At 58.6% G+C, this 17,956-nt stretch overlaps 2 protein-coding genes across 2 annotated transcripts in view; both read left to right on the forward strand.

Moving 5' to 3' along the window:
* The window catches only part of IGSF21 (immunoglobin superfamily member 21), a 54,654-nt gene extending 51,981 nt beyond the window's left edge, over window positions 1-2,673 (forward strand). Inside the window, exons 8-10 of the mRNA XM_077788198.1 lie at window positions 941-1,133; window positions 1,229-1,267; window positions 2,412-2,673. Coding sequence (XP_077644324.1) covers window positions 941-1,133; window positions 1,229-1,267; window positions 2,412-2,485 — 306 coding nt within the window. The 3' untranslated portion in view covers window positions 2,486-2,673. The remainder of the gene's footprint in view (window positions 1-940; window positions 1,134-1,228; window positions 1,268-2,411) is intronic.
* Window positions 2,674-7,552: 4,879 nt separating this feature from the next.
* KLHDC7A (kelch domain containing 7A) lies at window positions 7,553-10,305 on the forward strand. The gene is made up of 2 exons (XM_077788248.1): window positions 7,553-8,263; window positions 8,492-10,305. Exons 1-2 carry the CDS (start codon window positions 7,597-7,599, stop codon window positions 10,303-10,305), a joined length of 2,481 nt encoding a protein of 826 aa, XP_077644374.1. The 5' UTR covers window positions 7,553-7,596.
* The last annotated feature ends 7,651 nt before the right edge of the window (window positions 10,306-17,956 follow it).

A 17,956-nucleotide genomic window follows, 5' to 3' on the forward strand; every position in this document is an offset into this window, starting at 1 on the left:
CCCAGACCCAAACTCAAGCTCAGACCCAAACTCAGCTCAAACCCAAACCCAGACCCAAACTCACACCCAAACCAAACTCAGACCTAAACTCAAGCTCAAACCCAGACCTAAACTCAGACCCAAATCAAGACCCAGACCCAAACTCAAGTTCAAAGTCAAACCCAGACCCAAACTCAGACCCAAATCCAGACCCAGACCCAAACTCAAGCTCAGACTCAAACCTAAACCCAAACCAGAACTCAGACCCAGACCCAAACCCAGACCCAAACTCAAGCTCAGACTCAAACCTAAACTCAAACCCGAACCCAAACTCAGACCTAAACTCAAGCTCAAACCCAGACTCAAAACCAGACCCAAACTCAGACCCAAATCCAGACCCAGACCCAAACTCAAACTCAGACCCAAATCCAGACCCAGACCCAAACTCAAACTCAGACTCATTCCCAGACTCAAACCCAAACCCAAAGTCAAACCCAGACCCAGATTCAGATCCAGACTCAAACCCAGACTCAGACCCAAAGTCAAACCCAGACCCAAACTCAAGCTCAGACTCAAACCTAAACCCAAACCTGAACTCAGACCCAAACCCAGACCCAAACTCAAGCTGAGACTCAAACCTAAACCCAGACCCAAACTCAGACCCAAATCCAAACCCAGACCCAAACTCCAGCTCAGACTCAAACCTAAACCCAACCCCGAACTCAGACCCAAATCCAAACCCAGACCCAAACTCAAGCTCAGACTCAAACCTACACCCATCCCCGAACTCAGACCCAAACCCAAACCCAGACCCAAACTCCAGCTCAGACTCCAACCCAACCCCAGCCCCAACCCCAAGCCTACCTCAAGGTGGATGTGGAGATTTCATCTCCAGCTTTGCTCGATTTCATCTCCAGCTTTGCCGTTGCCTCTCCCCTGTCCCCTCTCCCCGTCCCTGCAGAACGAGGTGTTCCCGGAGCCGCTGTTCACGTGGACGCGGGTGGGGAGCCGGCTCCTGGACGGCAGCGCCGAGCACGACGGGAAGGAGCTGGTGCTGGAGCGGGTCCCGGCCGAGCTCAACGGCTCCATGTACCGCTGCACCGCCCAGAACCCGCTGGGCTCCACCGACACCCACACCCGCCTCATCGTCTTCGGTACGGCCACGCCGCCGCCCCGCCGGGCCCTCCGCGGGCCCTCGCCTGGCTCCTCCCCACTCAAATTGTCTCTCTGCTCTTTGTTTCCCCGTTAGAAAATCCGAATATTCCCAGAGGACCAGAAGACTCCAACGGTGAGCGGTTCTGGTGGCACCGGGATCTCCATGGAGATGCTCGGGGAGGGAAGGGCCGTGCGGAGAGGGCCTGGCCTTGCCTTGGCCCCGACCCTGGGCCACCTCAGCTTGTCTCTCTGCAAGCCTTCACCCATCTCTCCTCTCCTCATTCCAGACCCTTTCCCATCTCTCTCCTCATTCCCAGGCCTTTTCCCATCTCTCTCCTCATTCCAGACCCTTTCCCACCTCCTCTCCTCATCCCAGGCCCTTTCCCATCTCTCTCCTCATCCCAGGCCCTTTCCCATCTCTCTCCTCATTCCCAGGCCCTTTCCCATCTTCTTTCCTCATCCCAGGCCCTTTCCCATCTCCTCTCCTCATTCCAGGCCCTTTCCCACATCCTCAGCGTATCCCAGACCCTTTCCCATCTCTTTGCCTCATTCCCAGGCCCTTTCCCATCTCATTTCCTCATCCCAGGCCCTTTCCCACATCCTCAACTTATCCCAGGTCCTTTCCCATCTCCTCTCCTCATTCCAGGCTCTTTCCCATCTCCTCTCCTCACTCCAGACCCTTTTCCATCTCTCCTCATCTCATTCCCAGACCCTTTCCCATCTCCTTTCCTCATTCCAGGCCCTTTCCCATCTCCTTTCCTCATTCCCAGGCCCTTTCCCATCTCCTTTCCTCATTCCAGGCCCTTTCCCATCTCTTTGCCTCATTCCCAGGCCCTTTCCCACCTCCTCTCCTCATTCCCAGGCCCTTTCCCATCTTCTCTCCTCATTCCAGGCCCTTTCCCATCTCCTCTCCTCATTCCAGACCCTTTTCCATCTCTCCTCATCTCATTCCCAGGCCCTTTCCCATCTCTTTGCCTCATTCCCAGGCCCTTTCCCACATCCTCATCTCATTCCCAGGCCCTTTCCCATCTCCTCTCCTCATTCCAGACCCTTTCCCATCTCTCCTCATCTCATTCCCAGCCCTTTCCCGTGTCCTCAGGAATACCAAGGGGGACCCCACAGACGCTCCCACCCCATCTCCCCCCAACCCCACCCAACCCCCAGGCCAAGTTTTGGGGGGAATCCCCTCCTAACCAGCAGTGTCCCCGTCCTGCCCTGAACCCCAGCATCGGGATACGGCTCCGTGAACTTCTGATCCCTTTTTTCCTCCTCTCCAGGTTCACTCCCCGGCCACCGCGGCTTCAGATTCGCTTTGGCGCTCACCCTGACAGTGATCCTGGAGCTCACGTGAAGCTTCATCTGCTCTTCCTCCTCCTCCTGCTCCGCCTCCGTCCGGCTCCTCCCGGCACTCCTGCCTCCAGCCATCGGGTCTCCCGCTCTTTTTTTTTCTATACTCTCGACAGTCTCGGTCTCTTTCCGTGTCTTGGCTTCCTCAGACGATTGAATTAAAGGGAAAAAGGAAAACCTCTTCTGGGAGAAGGTCGTAATTCATGTTTTATCTGTGCTGGGATTCCCAGCTCCATCTCGGGGTTCCCAGCTCCGTCTCGGGGTTCCCAGCTCCGTCTCGGGGTTCCCAGATCCATGTCGAGGTTCCCAGCTCCATCTCGGGGTTCCCAGCTCCATCTCGGGGTTCCCAGCATGATCTCAGGGCTCACAGCTCCATCTCAGGGTTTCCAGCTCCATCTCGGGGTTCCCAGCTCCATCTCAGGGTTTCCAGCTCCATCTCGGGGTTCCCAGCTCCATCTTGGGGTTCCCAGCTCCATCTCGGGGTTCCCAGCTCCATGTTGGAGTTCCCAGCTCCATTTCAGGGTTCCCAGATCCATTTTGGGGTTCCCAGATCCATCTTGGAGTTCCCAGCTCCATCTTGGGGTTCCCAGCTCCATCTTGGGGTTCCCAGCTCTGTTTCACTGTTCCCAGATCCATGTCGAGGTTCCCAGCTCCATCTCAGGGTTTCCAGCTCCGTCTCGGGGTTCCCAGCTCCATCTCGGGGTTCCCAGCTCCATCTCGGGGTTCCCAGCTCCATCTCGGGGTTCCCAGATCCATTTTGGGGTTCCCAGATCCATCTTGGAGTTCCCAGCTCCATGTTGGGATTCCCAGCTCCATCTTGGGGTTCCCAGCTCTGTTTCACTGTTCCCAGATCCATGTCGAGGTTCCCAGATCCATGTTGGGGTTCCCAGCTCTGTCTCAGGATTCCCAGCTCCATCCCAGGGTTCCCAGCACCATCCTGGGGTTCCCAGCTCCGTCTTGGGGTCTTTGCAAAGTCTTGGAAGGGGGAGCAGGAGGATTTGAGGATTCAAGGACCAAATTTTCCCTGGGAAAAACCCAAGTGCAGCATTCCCATGGCCCCACGATGCTCCAGGCCTCGTCTCCCCAGGGTGAGGACCCACACGCGTCCCCAGCCCTCCCGAGGCCGCGGAGGCGCCGCCGGGAGCCCGAAAGTCGTGGATCACTGGGTTGATCCGGTGGGATTCCCGCGCGTGTCGCTCGTGCCGGGCTGCCTGAGGAATGCCAAGTGACAGGCGGCTCCCGACCCCAAATGTCAGCGCTCACACTTGAGCGGGCAGCGTGTCCCATCCCTCGTGGCCGGCTGTCCCCATGGAAACGGGCCGGATTTGGCCATTCCTAGGATGGCGTCAATCCCACCACACGACAGCTCCTGGCAAAATCCAGCTGGCTTTGCCTCCATCGTGGAGTTTTCCAGGCCGTTTTCCTCGTGGAGCACCCGTGGGATGTCCCGTGGGGAAAGGATCCCAAGGATGGGGGTTCTCCCAAGACTTTTCCTCTGGGAACTCATAATCCTGGAGGATTATTCGGCAGCCGCATGCATCATTATCACCGCGATGATTAATTATTATCAAGCAGATTCCAGCCCTTCCCCGCTCCGTTGCCAGCCTCAGAGGAGCTAAAGGAAACCATGGCAGCTCCAGAGCTCCTTCCCATACAAAATCCCAGAGTTTTACCCTTTGGAGTGGGAGCAGTTGGATCGGGGCTGGCTGGGATGTGCAGGAGGATCATCGGCTCCGATTCCATCCCGAAGGAATGACGGCCAACATCCCAATCCCATCACATCTACACTTCCACTCCACGGATGAGAAGAAAATCTTCCGTTTTTCTCAGAAGAAGCGTCGTTTCTTCAGGAATCCTCCCTGCCTCAGTTTCCCCCCACGCTCTGCAGAGCCCCTCCCATGGATCCTTCTGGTTTTCCTCACGGATCGGAGCCGCTCCAGCGGCCTCATCCCGCCCTAATTAAACAACCGCCAGGATGAAACAGCCATTCGGCCTCCCCGCTTGGAAAAACGAGCATTTCCAGCCGCCCGAAGCTCCATTTAAATGCAAATACCGCGGGTTTAGCCCAGAACCGCGGAAATGAGGAGCATTCCCGTGGAAACGAGGAGCAATTCCAGCGGCGGGGCCACCACCGGGAGCGCCGGGATGAGCCCAGCCAGCGGCTGGGGCAGGAACGCCGGGCTCGGTGTGGCTGCATCCCAAACCCACCCCAATTCGGGATGCTCCGGGAAAAATCCCTGGGAAAAGGGATGGATCTGCTGGCGTGGATGGATCGACCAGAGGCTGGGGCCTTCCGAGTGCCAGCACAGAGAGACGAGCGAGGGGATTTGGGAGTTTCTCCCCGTTTTGGGGCAGAGCTGCTCCCTGTTTTTCTGAATTCCTGCCAAAACGAGGGTCACAAAGGGGTTCCACCCCACAGCCCCACCAAAGGGAGCCCCCCACGCTGCGCCGGACCCACCCTCACCTCCCGCCCCCTCCCCATCCTCTCCCTCCAGGTGGTCCCAGAGGATCCCAGTTTATCCCACTTCTCCCCCTCCCTATTGCCGATCCCGTTGTTTGAGGCGCCGGCAGTGAATAATGCAGGAGGCGGCTGGAGGGGAAAGGAGCGGCTCAGGTTGTTCCATTATTGATGAGAGCTGACAGATCCGCTCCTGACAACCTTCCGAGGAGATCTGATTAGCTCGGGAAAAAAAAAAAAAAAAAAACCAAAAAAACCCACCGAAACCGCAGCGCCTTCGCGAGGGGCTGACGGCAGCTGAAACCCCAGAGGAGCGGCGTTATCGACCTTCCCGAATTCCAGGGGGACTTTGAAAGAGGCTCGAGCAGATTTGGAAGAGGTAATTACGCTCAATTAGAGTCACAAGCGCCGAGACGTCAGCGCCGCTTCTCCCGCTCCCCTCGCACCGCAGATAAACGGGATAAGCGGGGAATTTCTCCAGCGGAACCCGTGGATTCTTTGGGATGGCAGGAACCGGGGGTGCCCCGGCCCTGCAGGAAAGGCAGCGGGAGCTCCGCTCGGCGCCCTCATTGCCGGCTGGGTTCACGAAGCACGTGAATAATTCCTCCTCCTCCTCCTCCTCCTCCTCCTCCTCCTCCTCCTCCTCCTCCTCGTCGTCCTGCCCCGCTGCCAAGCGCCGGGATCTTGGCCGGTCCGGCCCCGGCAGCAGCGGGGAAGGGCCCGGCAGGTCGCGGCTGCCAGAGCCTTTCCCAATTAGCCGAGCCCCGGAACGCGTGCCCAGGCTCCACACGCGGCCCTCCTCCCTCAGCTCCGGCTTTCCAGGCAGGAGAAATTCTCCTTTTCGCAAGGTTTTGGCCAAACCGAGCCCCCCCCCACCAGAGATGGATTTTGGGGCTCTGACCCCAGCTGGATGGAGGAGAGAGGCTGGGTGGGCTTGGCTGGCGCTGGTTTGGATGCACGACACCGGCCGTGCTCCAAAACCCAGCTTTTAAACCAAATATCTTCATTCCCCCAAGCTCTTCTATGCTGTGTTTCCCCACATTTGGGTAGCATCCCAAATATTCCCTTAAATATCCTAAATAATTAATCCTAAATAAAATATCCTCCATTGGTGGATCCGTGTTCCCAGCAGGGATGAGCACAGGGATGCCCGAGTGCCGAGCCAGCCCGGGGAGGTCATTCCTGTGCTGCCTTCCCAGCCTTTTCAGGGATACAAAAACATTTTCGGTGTTTAGGACGGGATCCTCCAGCTGAGAGCAGTCTCAGCCCTTCCACCACAGGAATTTCAGCCTTCCCGGGAATTTCAGCATCCCAGCCTGGGCAGGGACACACCTCAGCACTCCGGGATGCCCGGGATGGGGGAGAACCTGCCCCGAGGGGGCTCGGAGGCTCCTCCCCATCCCAAAACCTCGGGAAGCGGCTGGTGGGGATCGGCTTCTCCGTTGGGATGAGCTTTGGGAAGTTGAGGACACCGGGAATTAATTCCTGAGCTCCCACCTCCCCCTGGAGACCCCTGGCAGGGCAGGGCCCCCTCCCACCGCAGCCCCCCCCCCCCCCCCACATCCCCTGGGTCCATCCCTGGGGAAAATCCCACCGGATTGGGATGGAGCCAGCAGGGAGCGAATCCCTGAGTGAGAACAGGAGCTGCCACCCACTCCCGGTTTGGTTCTCGCTTTTTTCCGCCTCTCTCGGGTGGTTCCCGTGGGTCGGATCCCTCTGAGCTCCGCTCCCGTGGCCGTGGGGGAAGCGCTGCCGTTCCCCAGGCTCCCGCCTTTCCTCTCTCACCGTGGTCCCAGCGTTGTTGTCGTGGGGACAAGAATTCCCCGAAACCTTTGGAATTCAGGCCAGGAGCAGATCCACCACCAGCAGCAGCTTCCCAGGGGGAGAACACAGCCCTGCCGTGCCTCAGTTTCCCCACGGTGACTCCGATACGTGCGGCATCCCTCAGGAACGACAACTCCCAACCCTTCCCATCCCGAATTTCTCCCGGCTTTTATTCCTTCCAGCTGAACTCCAGCCTCGATTTCCTGCCCACCTCCGGGATTTTCCCCCTTCCCGAGCTCCTTTTCCACCAGCTCCTCCTTCCACGGCGGCCCCCGAGAGACCCCCGCAAGCTCCGGGGCCCTTTCCCGTCAACCCTCGTTAGGCAGCGCGCGGCAAAACGAAGGCCGCTGAATTAATTAATCACCGAATGAATTAATCACGGAATCAGCCGCTGAATTGGTCACCCGGCCGTGCCGCGGAGCAGCTGCTCGGCATCAGCCCAAAGGGCTCCGGGCTGCTGCTCCCTCCCTTTTCCGGGAGCACCGAGGGATGAGGAGCCTTCGCTGGGGACAAGAACTTTTTGTTTTTCCCCTTTTTTTGTTTTTTTTTTCTCGCTGCGTGACCCTTTTCAAAGCACCACGGCGCAGAAGCAGCTCCCCGGGGATATTTTTCCTGCCTCTGTGCCCTTCCCCGAGCCCCTCTCTCTCCGTTTCCCAGGCCAACAGAGCTGGGCTGCACCTTTCCCTGGAGCCCAGCCCATCCCAAACATTCGCGGCTCCTCCGGAATCCTCCTGCCAGCTCTGCCCGCTCAAAGTCACCTTGTCCCAGCCCGCCGCGCTCCGGCCTCTCCCGGCAAATCATTAATCGGCTCCTCGGCATTCCCGCATGGAAAAATGCCCCAGCGGGTGCCCTCGGCCTGGCACTCGGACATGCAGCTGCCCGGGAAGCTGCTCCTGTCGGCGGCCGCGCTGCTGCTCCTGTCCCTGGCCTTCAGGTTTTACAGGAACCGCTCGCCTCCCCCGGGAAAAATCCCGCCGGGAGAGCAGCGGGAAAACCGGGATGGGGATGGGGCTCTGAGGAGGAGGAGGAGGAGGGATGGGGGGGACAAATCTGGGAATGGCCCCGGGATGCGGCACGCGGCTCTCCGGAGGGAGCAGAGCTTTCCAAGGAATGAGGAGGAGGAGGGGGAGGAAGGAGAGGAGGTGGGTTTGGAGCTGGGGCTGATTCCCAAGGAAGCCCCGCTGGGTCCGGCCAGGATGGAAAGGGAGTTGGGAAAGGAGTTGGGAATTAAATCAGAAAGCAAAGCAGGGGTTGAGCTGGGGAGGGATCCCGGGAGCAGGACGGGAGAGCTGGGAAGTGAGCTGGGAAAAGAGCAGGGAAGTCAGCCTGGAAGCAAGTCGGGAATCAAGCCGGGAAATAATCCAGGAAGTGAGCCAAGAAGTAAATTGATAACGAAGCCAGGAAATGAGCTGGGAAGTGCGCAGGCAAACGAGCTGGGAAATAAATTGGGAATTAAGTCAGGAATCGAGCTGGGAAATGAGCAGGGAAGCGAACCAGAAAGCAAACCGGGAAACAAGGCAGGAATTGAAGCGGGAAGCGAGCCAGGAATTTTGCTGGGAAGTGATCTTGGAAGCAAGGCAGGAGTCGAAGTGGGAAGCGAGCCGGGAATTTTGCTGGGAAGTGATCTTGGAAGCAAGGCAGGAGTCGCGGCAGGATGCGAGCCGGGAATTTTGCTGGGAAGCGAGCCGGGAATTTTGCTGGGAAGTGATCTTGGAAGCAAAGCAGGAGTTGCGGCGGGAAGCGAGCCGGGAATTTTGCTGGGAAGTGATCTTGGAAGCAAGGCAGGAGTCGAGGTGGGAAGCGAGCCGGGAATTTTGCTGGGAAGCGAGCCGGGCTCTCACGACCCCGGGGCCCGGAGCAGCCCCGCGGGGCCGGGCGCAGCTGCACCGAGCTCCGGGCGTTCCCCGGGGACTGGCGATGCCCGGACAGCGGGGCACGGATGCGGCCGGAGCTCGGAGCAGGACCCGGCTGCAGCCGGGAGGAGCAGGGCGGGCAGCCGGGGGACAGTTCAGACCCTCAGCGTCACCTCCAGCCTGGGGCTGCTGCTGACGGCCAGCGAGGCTGGCTCGGACACCTCCTACTGCTTCTCCTCGGTGGCCAAGATCCAGGTGGAGGAGAGCTTCATCCCGGAGCGCCGGGACAAGGACAGCCCGGCCAGGCCTGGCCTGCGGGGCAGAGTCTACGACTACTTCGCGCAGTCCACCTCCGAGTCGGTGTCCAGGCGGACGTCCCTGCCCTTCGTCCCTGCGGGGCCGCCCCGGCAGCGGGGCCGGGCAGAGCCGCAGAGCTGCGGAACCCAGCGGGAGAATCCAGCTCTGGAAACTCCCCATCCCGACACCTCCTCAGCTCCGCAGGAGGGCACGGAGAGCCCTCCAGAGCCGCCTTGCCCCGGCTGGAAAGGCAGCACCGCTGGGATCGCCCGCCAGCTCCCGCTGCCCGGCGGAGCTCCATCGCCGGCCCAGGTGTCGCAGCCCGGCCGGGTGCACCTGGGGAACTGCTCCGAGGTTCTGCGCGCGGCCAAGGCGCGGCAGCTGCGGGACGCGGCGCTCCAGGTGATGAGCGCCCACCTGCTGCAGGTGCTGCGCTCCCCGGCCACCTACGGCCGCCTCAACGCCGGCGAGCGGGAGCTGCTCCCGGCGCTCCGCAGCCGCGGCCGGCCGCGCCTGGTGGTGGCCGACGTCCCCGCGGCCCAGCCCGGCCACCGCCGCGGCCGCCTCTGCTACTACGACGAGGACGTGGACCGCTGGTGCCAGCTGTGCCAGCTGCCGGCCGAGGTGTCCGGGCGGGGCTGCGCCGTGTGCTCCATGTTCAACTACCTGTTCGTGGTGCCCGGCTGGGAGGGCGCGGGCCGGGCGCGGAGCCCCTCTGGCCGCGTGCTGTGCTACGACCCCCTGGGCGACAGCTGGCGCGACATCTGTCCCCTGCGCCAGGCGCGGCCGCGCTGCCAGCTGCTGGCGCTGGACGGTCACCTCTACGCCATCGGGGGCGAGTGCTTGGCCACCGTGGAGCGCTACGACCCCAGGCGTGACCTCTGGGCCTTCGCCGCCGCCCTGCCCAGGGACACCTTCGCCGTGGCCCACGCGGCCGCCACGTGCCACGGGGACATCTTTGTCACCGGGGGCACGCTGCGCTCGCTGCTGCTGCGCTACGACGCCCGCCGGGACAGCTGGGCCACCAGCCCGGCCTTGGACGGCCCGGGCAGGACGGCCGCGCTGGTGGGCACCCATGGGTTCCTGTACCGCTTCCAGCTGCGGCGCGGCGCGGGTGGCAGCGAGGTGGCCGTGTGGCGGTGCGGCGGTGGCACCGGGCCGTGGCACGGCTGCGGCAGCCACCCCCTGCCCGAGCGGGCCGGGCTGCAATGTGCCGCCCTGGGCGGCCTCGTCCACTGCCTGGGCCGCGGCTTCCACCTCCGCTTCCCGGCCGACCCCGGCGCGCCGCGCTTCGGGGCCCAGGAGCTGCGGCCCTTCCCGGAGCCCCACGGCAGCCTCCTGCCCGCCGTGCTGGTGCTGCCCGAGGGGGGCACGGAGCCGCCGCCGCCCTGAGGGGTCCCCAGGAGCGGTGGCAGACGGAGAAGGAGCCCTCAGCCCGAGCTCTGCGATCCCAGCCCGCAATGGACCCGGCTTCTTCCCGCTGCTCGGGATGCAGGAAGGGGTCAAACCCTCGGATCCAGGCTCTTCCCACTTCCTGGGATGCAGGAAGGGATCAAACCCTCGGATCCAGGCTCTTCCCACTTCCTGGGATGCAGGAAGGGATCAAACCCTCGGATCCAGGCTCTTCCCACTTCCTGGGATGCAGGAAGGGATCAAACCCTTGGATCTGGCCTTTTCCCACTTCCTGGGATGCAGGAAGGGATCAAACCCTTGGATCCAGCCCCTTCCCACTTCCTGGGATGCGGGAAGGGATCAAACCCTTGGATCTGGCCTTTTCCCACTTCCTGGGATGCGGGAAGGGATCAAACCCTTGGATCCAGCCCCTTCCCACCCCCAGGATCAGGAGGGGATCAAACCCTTGGATCCAGCCCCTTCCCACCCCGAGGATCAGGAGGGGATCAAACCCTCGGATCCAGCCCCTTCCCACCCCCAGGATCAGGAGGGGATCAAACCCTCGGATCCAGCCCCTTCCCACCCCCAGGATCAGGAGGGGATCAAACCCTTGGATCCAGCCCCTTCCCACCCCCAGGATCAGGAGGGGATCAAACCCTTGGATTCGACCCCTTCCCACCCCGAGGATCAGGAAGGGATCAAACCCTTGGATCCAGCCCCTTCCCACCCCGAGGATCAGGAAGGGATTAAACCCTTGGATCCAGCCCCTTCCCACCCCCAGGATCAGGAGGGGATCAAACCCTTGGATCCAGCCCCTTCCCACCCCCAGGATCAGGAAGGGATCAAACCCTTGGATCCCGCCCCTTCCCACCCCGAGGATCAGGAGGGGATCAAACCCTTGGATCCCGCCCCTTCCCACCCCCAGGATCAGGAAGGGATCAAACCCTTGGATCCCGCCCCTTCCCACCCCCAGGATCAGGAGGGGATCAAACCCTTGGATCCAGCCCCTTCCCACCCCCAGGATCAGGAGGGGATCAAACCCTTGGATCCAGCCCCTTCCCACCCCCAGGATCAGGAGGGGATCAAACCCTTGGATCCAGCCCCTTCCCACCCCCAGGATCAGGAGGGGATCAAACCCTTGGATCCAGCCCCTTCCCATCCCCAGGATCAGGAGGGGATCAAACCCTTGGATCCCGCCCCTTCCCACCCCCAGGATCAGGAAGGGATCAAACCCTTGGATCCAGCCCCTTCCCACCCCCAGGATCAGGAGGGGATCAAACCCTTGGATCCAGCCCCTTCCCACCCCCAGGATCAGGAGGGGATCAAACCCTCGGGCGCTGCCGGGATCGCAGCCCGGAGGCTCCGGGAAGAGCCGGGAGGAGCCGGGCGGACTCGTTTGCTCGGGGGAGTTTAATCAGGGCCGTGTTTGTTCGGGCGGCAGCAAATCCCGGATCTGCGGGGCTCCAGCTGTCCGGGACTGATTTCCACCTGATTTAGGCTCCAGGTGGGGAACATTGACCCGGACACGGATGGGGAGCGGTTTAGGGTGGAGGTCGCCAAAGCTCCAGCAGCATTGCTCGGACACTTCAGCCGGTTTCAGGGACAGAGTTGGGGGCTGGCCTCGTTATCTCTTATCTCCTCGTTATCTCTTATCTCCTCATTTCTCACCTCCTCCTCCTCAGAGCGATGTTTGTCTGCGCTCAGTCTCTGCGTAAAGCGGCGCCGGGGGTTCAGGCGCAGCCGAGCCTAAATTAAAGCGAACGTTCGGTGAAACGAACGCCCTGCCTCGTTTTAAGCCGAGCCTAATTGGGAGCAAGAGCGCGCGGCGTGTTCGACATCGCTAATTAGGCACGGCCGGCGGATCGGGGAGGCGAGCCCGGGAGCAGCGCTCCCTCATCCCCTTTTCCCGGTTTTTCCCAGCTCAGACACTCTCTCATCCCCTATTCCCGGTTTTTCTCCAGCTCAGACACTCCCTCATCCCCTTTTCCCAGCTCAGACACTCCCTCATCCCCTTTTCCCAGCTTTTCTGGGAGCAGCACTCCTTCATCCCCTTTTCCCGGTTTTTCTCCAGCTCAGACACTCCCTCATCCCCTATTCCCGGTTTTTCCCAGCTCAGACACTCCCTCATTCCCTTTTCCCGGTTTTTCCCGGCTCAGACACTCCCTCATTCCCTTTTCCCGGTTTTTCCCGGCTCAGACACTCCCTCATCCCCTTTTCCCGGTTTTTCTCCAGCTCAGACACTCCCTCATCCCCTATTCCCGGTTTTTCTCCAGCTCAGACACTCCCTCGTACCCTTTTCCCAGCTTTTCTGGGAGCAACACTCCTTCATCCCCTTTTCCCATTTTTTTCCAAGCTCAGACACTCCCTCATCCCCTTTTCCCAGTTTTTCTGGGAGTGGACATTCTCTCATTCCCTTTTCCCAGCTTTTCCAGAAGCAGACGCTCCCTCATCCTCTTTTCCCAGCTCAGACATTCCCTCACCCCCTTTTTCCCAGTTTTTCCCAGCTCAGACATTCCCTCACCCCCTTTTCCCAGCTTTTCCCAGCTCACACATTCCCTCACCCCCTTTTCCCAGCTTTTCCAGGAATTCGCTGCTTATCCCACAGTTCCAGAGGGGCCGGGGGAAAGGAGCTCAAATCCCCCTCAGCTCCACCTCCCGCTACCCCAGGCTGCTGCAGCCCGGCCTTGGACATTCCCAGGATGGGGATTCCAGGTTTTTCTGGGAATTTTGGTGCTGCTCGGGGCGGTTTAGGAGAGCCTGGGTTAACGTTCTGTCCCAAAACGCTCCCGGCAGATTCCCGGCACTGCCTGGAGCCTCTGGACGGAGGGCAGGGAACCTTGGGAGGCTGCGTTAATTAATGAACCCGGGCCCGCGGTGATTAATTAACCCAGGGCTGTGTTAATTAACGAACCTCCCCAGGCTGCCTCTGCTGGCTGGTGGGGGGGGGGCGGGTAATGGACCCCTCCCTATCATGGGAAAAGCAGGAATATGTTGGAGCACGAGGAATTTTTGGGATTCGCGGAATTTCCCGGCTGAAACATCCCAAAAAAGAGGCTCTGGGATGTGCGAGGCGGCAATTCCAGCCCGGCAGCAGCGGGATGATCCCTCTGGAATGGGGTGGGTGAGGGAAATTAAAGGGAAAGGGACAAATCCAAACTCAGACCTGGAGGTTTCGCTCCCTCCTCCCAAATCCCCAAAGTTTGGTCCTTTCCCCACTCCCAAATCCCGAAGGTTTGGTTCATTCTCTCCAAAATCCCAAAGGTTTGCTCCTTTCCTTCTGTGTTCCCAAATCCCAAATATCTGGTTCATTCCCTGCTCCTGAATCCCGAAGTTTTGGATGGTTCTCAGCTCCCAAATCCCGAAGGTTTGGTTCATTCCCTGCTCCTGAATCCCAAATGTTTGGTCTTTTCCCTGCTCCCAAATCCTGAAGGTTCAGCTCATTCTCTCCCAAAAGTTTTGGTCCTTTCCCCACTCCCAAATCCTGAAGTTTTGGATGGTTCCCTGCTCCCGAATCCCGAATATTTGGTCCTTTCCCCAATCCCAAATCCCGAAGGTTTGGTTCATTCTGTGCTCCTGAATTCCAAAGGTTTGGTTCATTCCCTGCTCCTGAATCCCGAAGGTTTGTTCTTTTCCCCACTCCCAAATCCCAAAGATTTGGATGGTTCTCAGCTCCCAAATCCCGAAGGTTTGGATAGTTCCCAGCTCCCAAATCCCGAAGTTTCGGATGGTTCCCTGCTCCCGAATCCCAAAGTTTTGGATGGTTCCCAGTTCCCGAATCCTGAAGGTTTGGATGGTTCCCTGCTCCCAAATCCCGAAGGTTTGGATAGTTCTCAGCTCCCAAATCCCGAAGGTTTGGATAGTTCCCAGCTCCCAAATCCCAAAGGTTTGGATGGTTCCCACCTCCCAAATCCCGAAGGTTTGGATGGTTCCCACCTCCCAAATCCCGAAGGTTTGGATGGTTCCCTGCTCCCAAATCCCGAAGTTTTGGATGGTTCTCAGCTCCCAAATCCCGAAGGTTTGGATAGTTCCCAGCTCCCAAATCCCGAAGGTTTGGATGGTTCCCTGCTCCCGAATCCCAAAGTTTTGGATGGTTCCCAGTTCCCGAATCCTGAAGGTTTGGATGGTTCCCTGCTCCCAAATCCCGAAGGTTTGGATAGTTCTCAGCTCCCAAATCCCGAAGGTTTGGATAGTTCCCAGCTCCCAAATCCCAAAGGTTTGGATGGTTCCCACCTCCCAAATCCCGAAGGTTTGGATGGTTCCCTGCTCCCAAATCCCGAAGGTTTGATCCCTGTCCGACTCCAGCCTCCTGCTCCCACTCCGGGGCCATTCCAGAGGGATCATCCCGCTGCTGCCGGGCTGGAATTCCCTCGCACATCCCAGAGCCTCTTTTTTTTGGGATGTTTCAGCCGAGAAATTCCTCGAATCCCAAAACCTCCTTCTCTTTCCTGTCATTATTGAACTCCTGGCTCCAAAGTCACCTCTCGCTCGTGCTCCCACACGTTCCTGCTTTTCCCACGCTGGGAATTCCAGGCGTTGGAGCATTCCAGCATTCCCGTCCCCATCCCAAATCCCGATTTTTGCCCTTTCCCCGCGCCCGCTGCAGAGGAGAGCTCCCGGCGGGGGTGGGAACGAGGTCCTGGAGCCCTTCCAGAGGACATTGGATTGTTTTCCATCCCAGGAAAGCTTTTCCCAGATCCCGCCTTTCTCCCGGCGCCGTTTCGTGTTTCACCTTCCCGTTAACCCCTTCCTGCCCGCCGAGCCCGCAATTCCCGCGGGATGAGCGCCAAGGACGGGGAATTGCGGGCAGCGCTCCCTCCCCCGCTCCTGCACTCTCCCAGATTAATTTTGGGAAGCATTTGGGAGATGAAAAACGCCCGGGAACGTCCCGGCCTTGTCCTGCCGGGAAGGACACACGGGCTGGGAGTGCGCGGGAATGACTTTGGAATCAGGGAGAGGGAAAAGAAAGGGAAAAGGACAAATCCAAACCCACGCTCACCTGGAAGTGTCGTTCCCTGCTCCCAAATCCCGAAGGTTTGGTTCATTCCCTGCTCCCAAATCCCAGCACAGGGAGAAGTCTCTGGAAGTTTCCCAAATTCCAAAGGTTTGCATTGTTCCCTACTCCCAAATCCCAAAGGTTTAGTTCGTGACCTGCTCCCAATCCCAAAAGTTTGGCTCGTGACCTGCTCCCAAATTCCAAAAGTTTGCAATGTTCCCCGCTCCCAAATCCCGAAGGTTTGGTTCATTCCCTGCTCCCAAATCCCAGCACAGGGAGAAGCCTCTGGAAGTTTCCCAAATTCCAAAGGTTTGCATTGTTCCCTACTCCCAAATCCCAAAGGTTTGCATTCTTTCCCTGTTCCCGAATCCCGAAGGTTTGGTTCATTCCGTACTCCTCAATCCCAAAGATTTGGTTCGTTCCCCAGTCCCAAATCCCAAAGGTTTGGTCCTTTCCCTACTCCGAAATCCCAAAAGTTTGGTTCATTCCCTGGTCCCAAATCCTGAAGTTTTGGTTCATTCCCTGGTCCAAATCCCAGCTCAGGGAGAAGCCTCTGGAAGTCTCCCAAATCCCAAAGGTTTGGATCCTTCCTTGATCCCAAATCCCAAAGGTTTGGATCCTTCCTTGATCCCAAATCCCAAAGGTTTGGTTCTTCCCCTGCTCCCAAATCCCAGAGGTTTGGTCCTTCCTTGATCCCAAATCCCAAAGGTTTGGTCCTTTCCCTACTCCCAAATCCCAAAGGTTTGGTCCTTCCTTGATCCCAAATCCCAAAGGTTTGGTTCTTCCCTTTCATCGGGATGTCCTGGATTTTCATGGAAAGGTTGGAAAAGCTGCCACAATTTCCCAGAAAAAGGACTGGGAATGCACGTGGAGAATCCCAATAAACTCCACCCGTTCCCCCAGGGATCTTTCCAGGCATGAACAACCAGAGGTCACCGTGGATCCTGTGGGAGTGGGATTTTCCCTGGAATCCATGGATCCATGGATGGGAACGGGGAAAACTCCTGGATCCAACAGGGACAGCAGCTGGGACTCCTGAAAATCTGGGAATCCCTGGAATTGCCGGGGCTCTGCAGCTGGAACTCCAGAATTCTGGGAATCCCTGGAATTCTGGGAGCTCTCCCTGTTCCCATCCCTGAATCCAGGGAACAGAAGAAGTTCATTCCGGGATAATTTTCACAGCTCTGGCAGAATTCCCAGCACATCCCAGGCATCCAGAGCCACCTCAGCATTCCCGTCATTTCTGCTTCCCAGCTTTTCCCAGCTCAGACACTCCCTCATCCCCTTTTCCCAGTTTTTCCCAGCTCAGCCATTCCCTCATCCTCTTTTGCCAGTTTTTCCCAGCTGAGATATTCCCTCATTCCTTTTTCCCAGTTTTTCCCATCTCAGACACTCCCTCATCCCCTTTTCCCAGTTTTTCCCAGTTTTTCCCAGTTTTTCCCAGTTTTTCCCAGTTTTTCCCAGTTTTTCCCAGTTTTTCCCAGTTTTTCCCAGTTTTTCCCAGTTTTTCCCAGTTTTTCCCAGTTTTTCCCAGTTTTTCCCAGTTTTTCCCAGCTCAGACATTCCCTCACCCCCCTTTTCCAAGTTTTTCCCAGCTCAGACACTCCCTCATCCCCTTTTCCCAGTTTTTCCCAGCTCACACATTCCCACATCCCCTTTTCCAAGTTTTTCCCAGCTCAGACACTCCCTCATCCCCTTTTCCCAGTTTTTCCCAGCTCACACATTCCCTCACTCCCTTTTCCCAGCTTTTCCAGGAAGTCTCTGCTTATCCCACAATTCCAGAGGGGCCGGGGGAAAGGAGCTCAAATCCCCCTCAGTTCCACCTCCCGCTACCCCAGGCTGCTGCAGCCCGGCCTTGGACATTCCCAGGATGGGGATTCCAGGTTTTTCTGGGAATTTTGGTGCTGCTGGGGCTTCCTCAGCTCCTTCCCTTCTGCTCTGTTTTCCCTGGATTTGCTCCCGGGAATCATCAGCAGAGCCGGGCCCAGGGAGTGGAAGAAAAGCTGAGCTGGCTCCGGGACTGCCGGAATTCCAGGGGGATCTGGGAAAGCTCGGGAAAAGGGCTGGGAAAGAGTTGGGAAAGGGCTGGAAAAGGGCTGGAAAAGCTCTGGGAAAAGGGCTGGGAAACGGCTGGGAAATCTCTGGAAAAGGGCTGGAAAAACTCTAGGAAAAGGCTGGAAAAGGGCTGGGAAATCTCTGGGAAAGGGCTGGAAAAGAGCAGGGAGGAAAGTGTTGGGAAAGGGTTGGGAAAGGACAGGAAAAGAGCAGGGAAAACTCTGGAAAAAGGCTGGGAAAGCTCTGGGAAAGGGCTGGAAAAGAACTGGGAAAAGGGCAGGGAAAATTCTGGAAAAGGGCTGGGAAAGGGCTGGACAAGGGCTGGGAAAACTCTAGGAAAATTTTGGGAAAGGGCAGGGAAAGGGCTGGGAAAATTCTGGAAAAGGGCAGGGAAAGCTCTGGGATCCCCAGGCACTGCTGGAGTCCCTCATCCCATTCCTGGAGCTCCATCCCGACCCTGGAGCCGGAGCCATCGCTGGGATCGTTATCCCTGATCCCAAAATCCTGCTGGAACGGGAGCGGAATGGGAATGGGATGAGGTGTTCCCGAAGGATCGAGGAATATCCCAAAGGATCATGGAAAACCCAAATTTGACCCCCCAGG

This window comes from Lonchura striata, chromosome 24, assembly GCF_046129695.1.
Source record: "Lonchura striata isolate bLonStr1 chromosome 24, bLonStr1.mat, whole genome shotgun sequence".
In the NCBI taxonomy this organism is placed as follows: domain Eukaryota; kingdom Metazoa; phylum Chordata; class Aves; order Passeriformes; family Estrildidae; genus Lonchura; species Lonchura striata.

Excerpts from the sequence above, each read along its gene's own strand:
- KLHDC7A (XM_077788248.1), top strand. The coding sequence starts at position 7,597 with ATGCCCCAGCGGGTGCCCTCGGCCTGGCACTCGGACATGCAGCTGCCC. Across the intron at positions 8,264-8,491 it reads GCAGGGAAGCGAACCAGAAA|TTGCGGCGGGAAGCGAGCCG; the intron begins GCAAACCGGGAA and ends GCAAAGCAGGAG.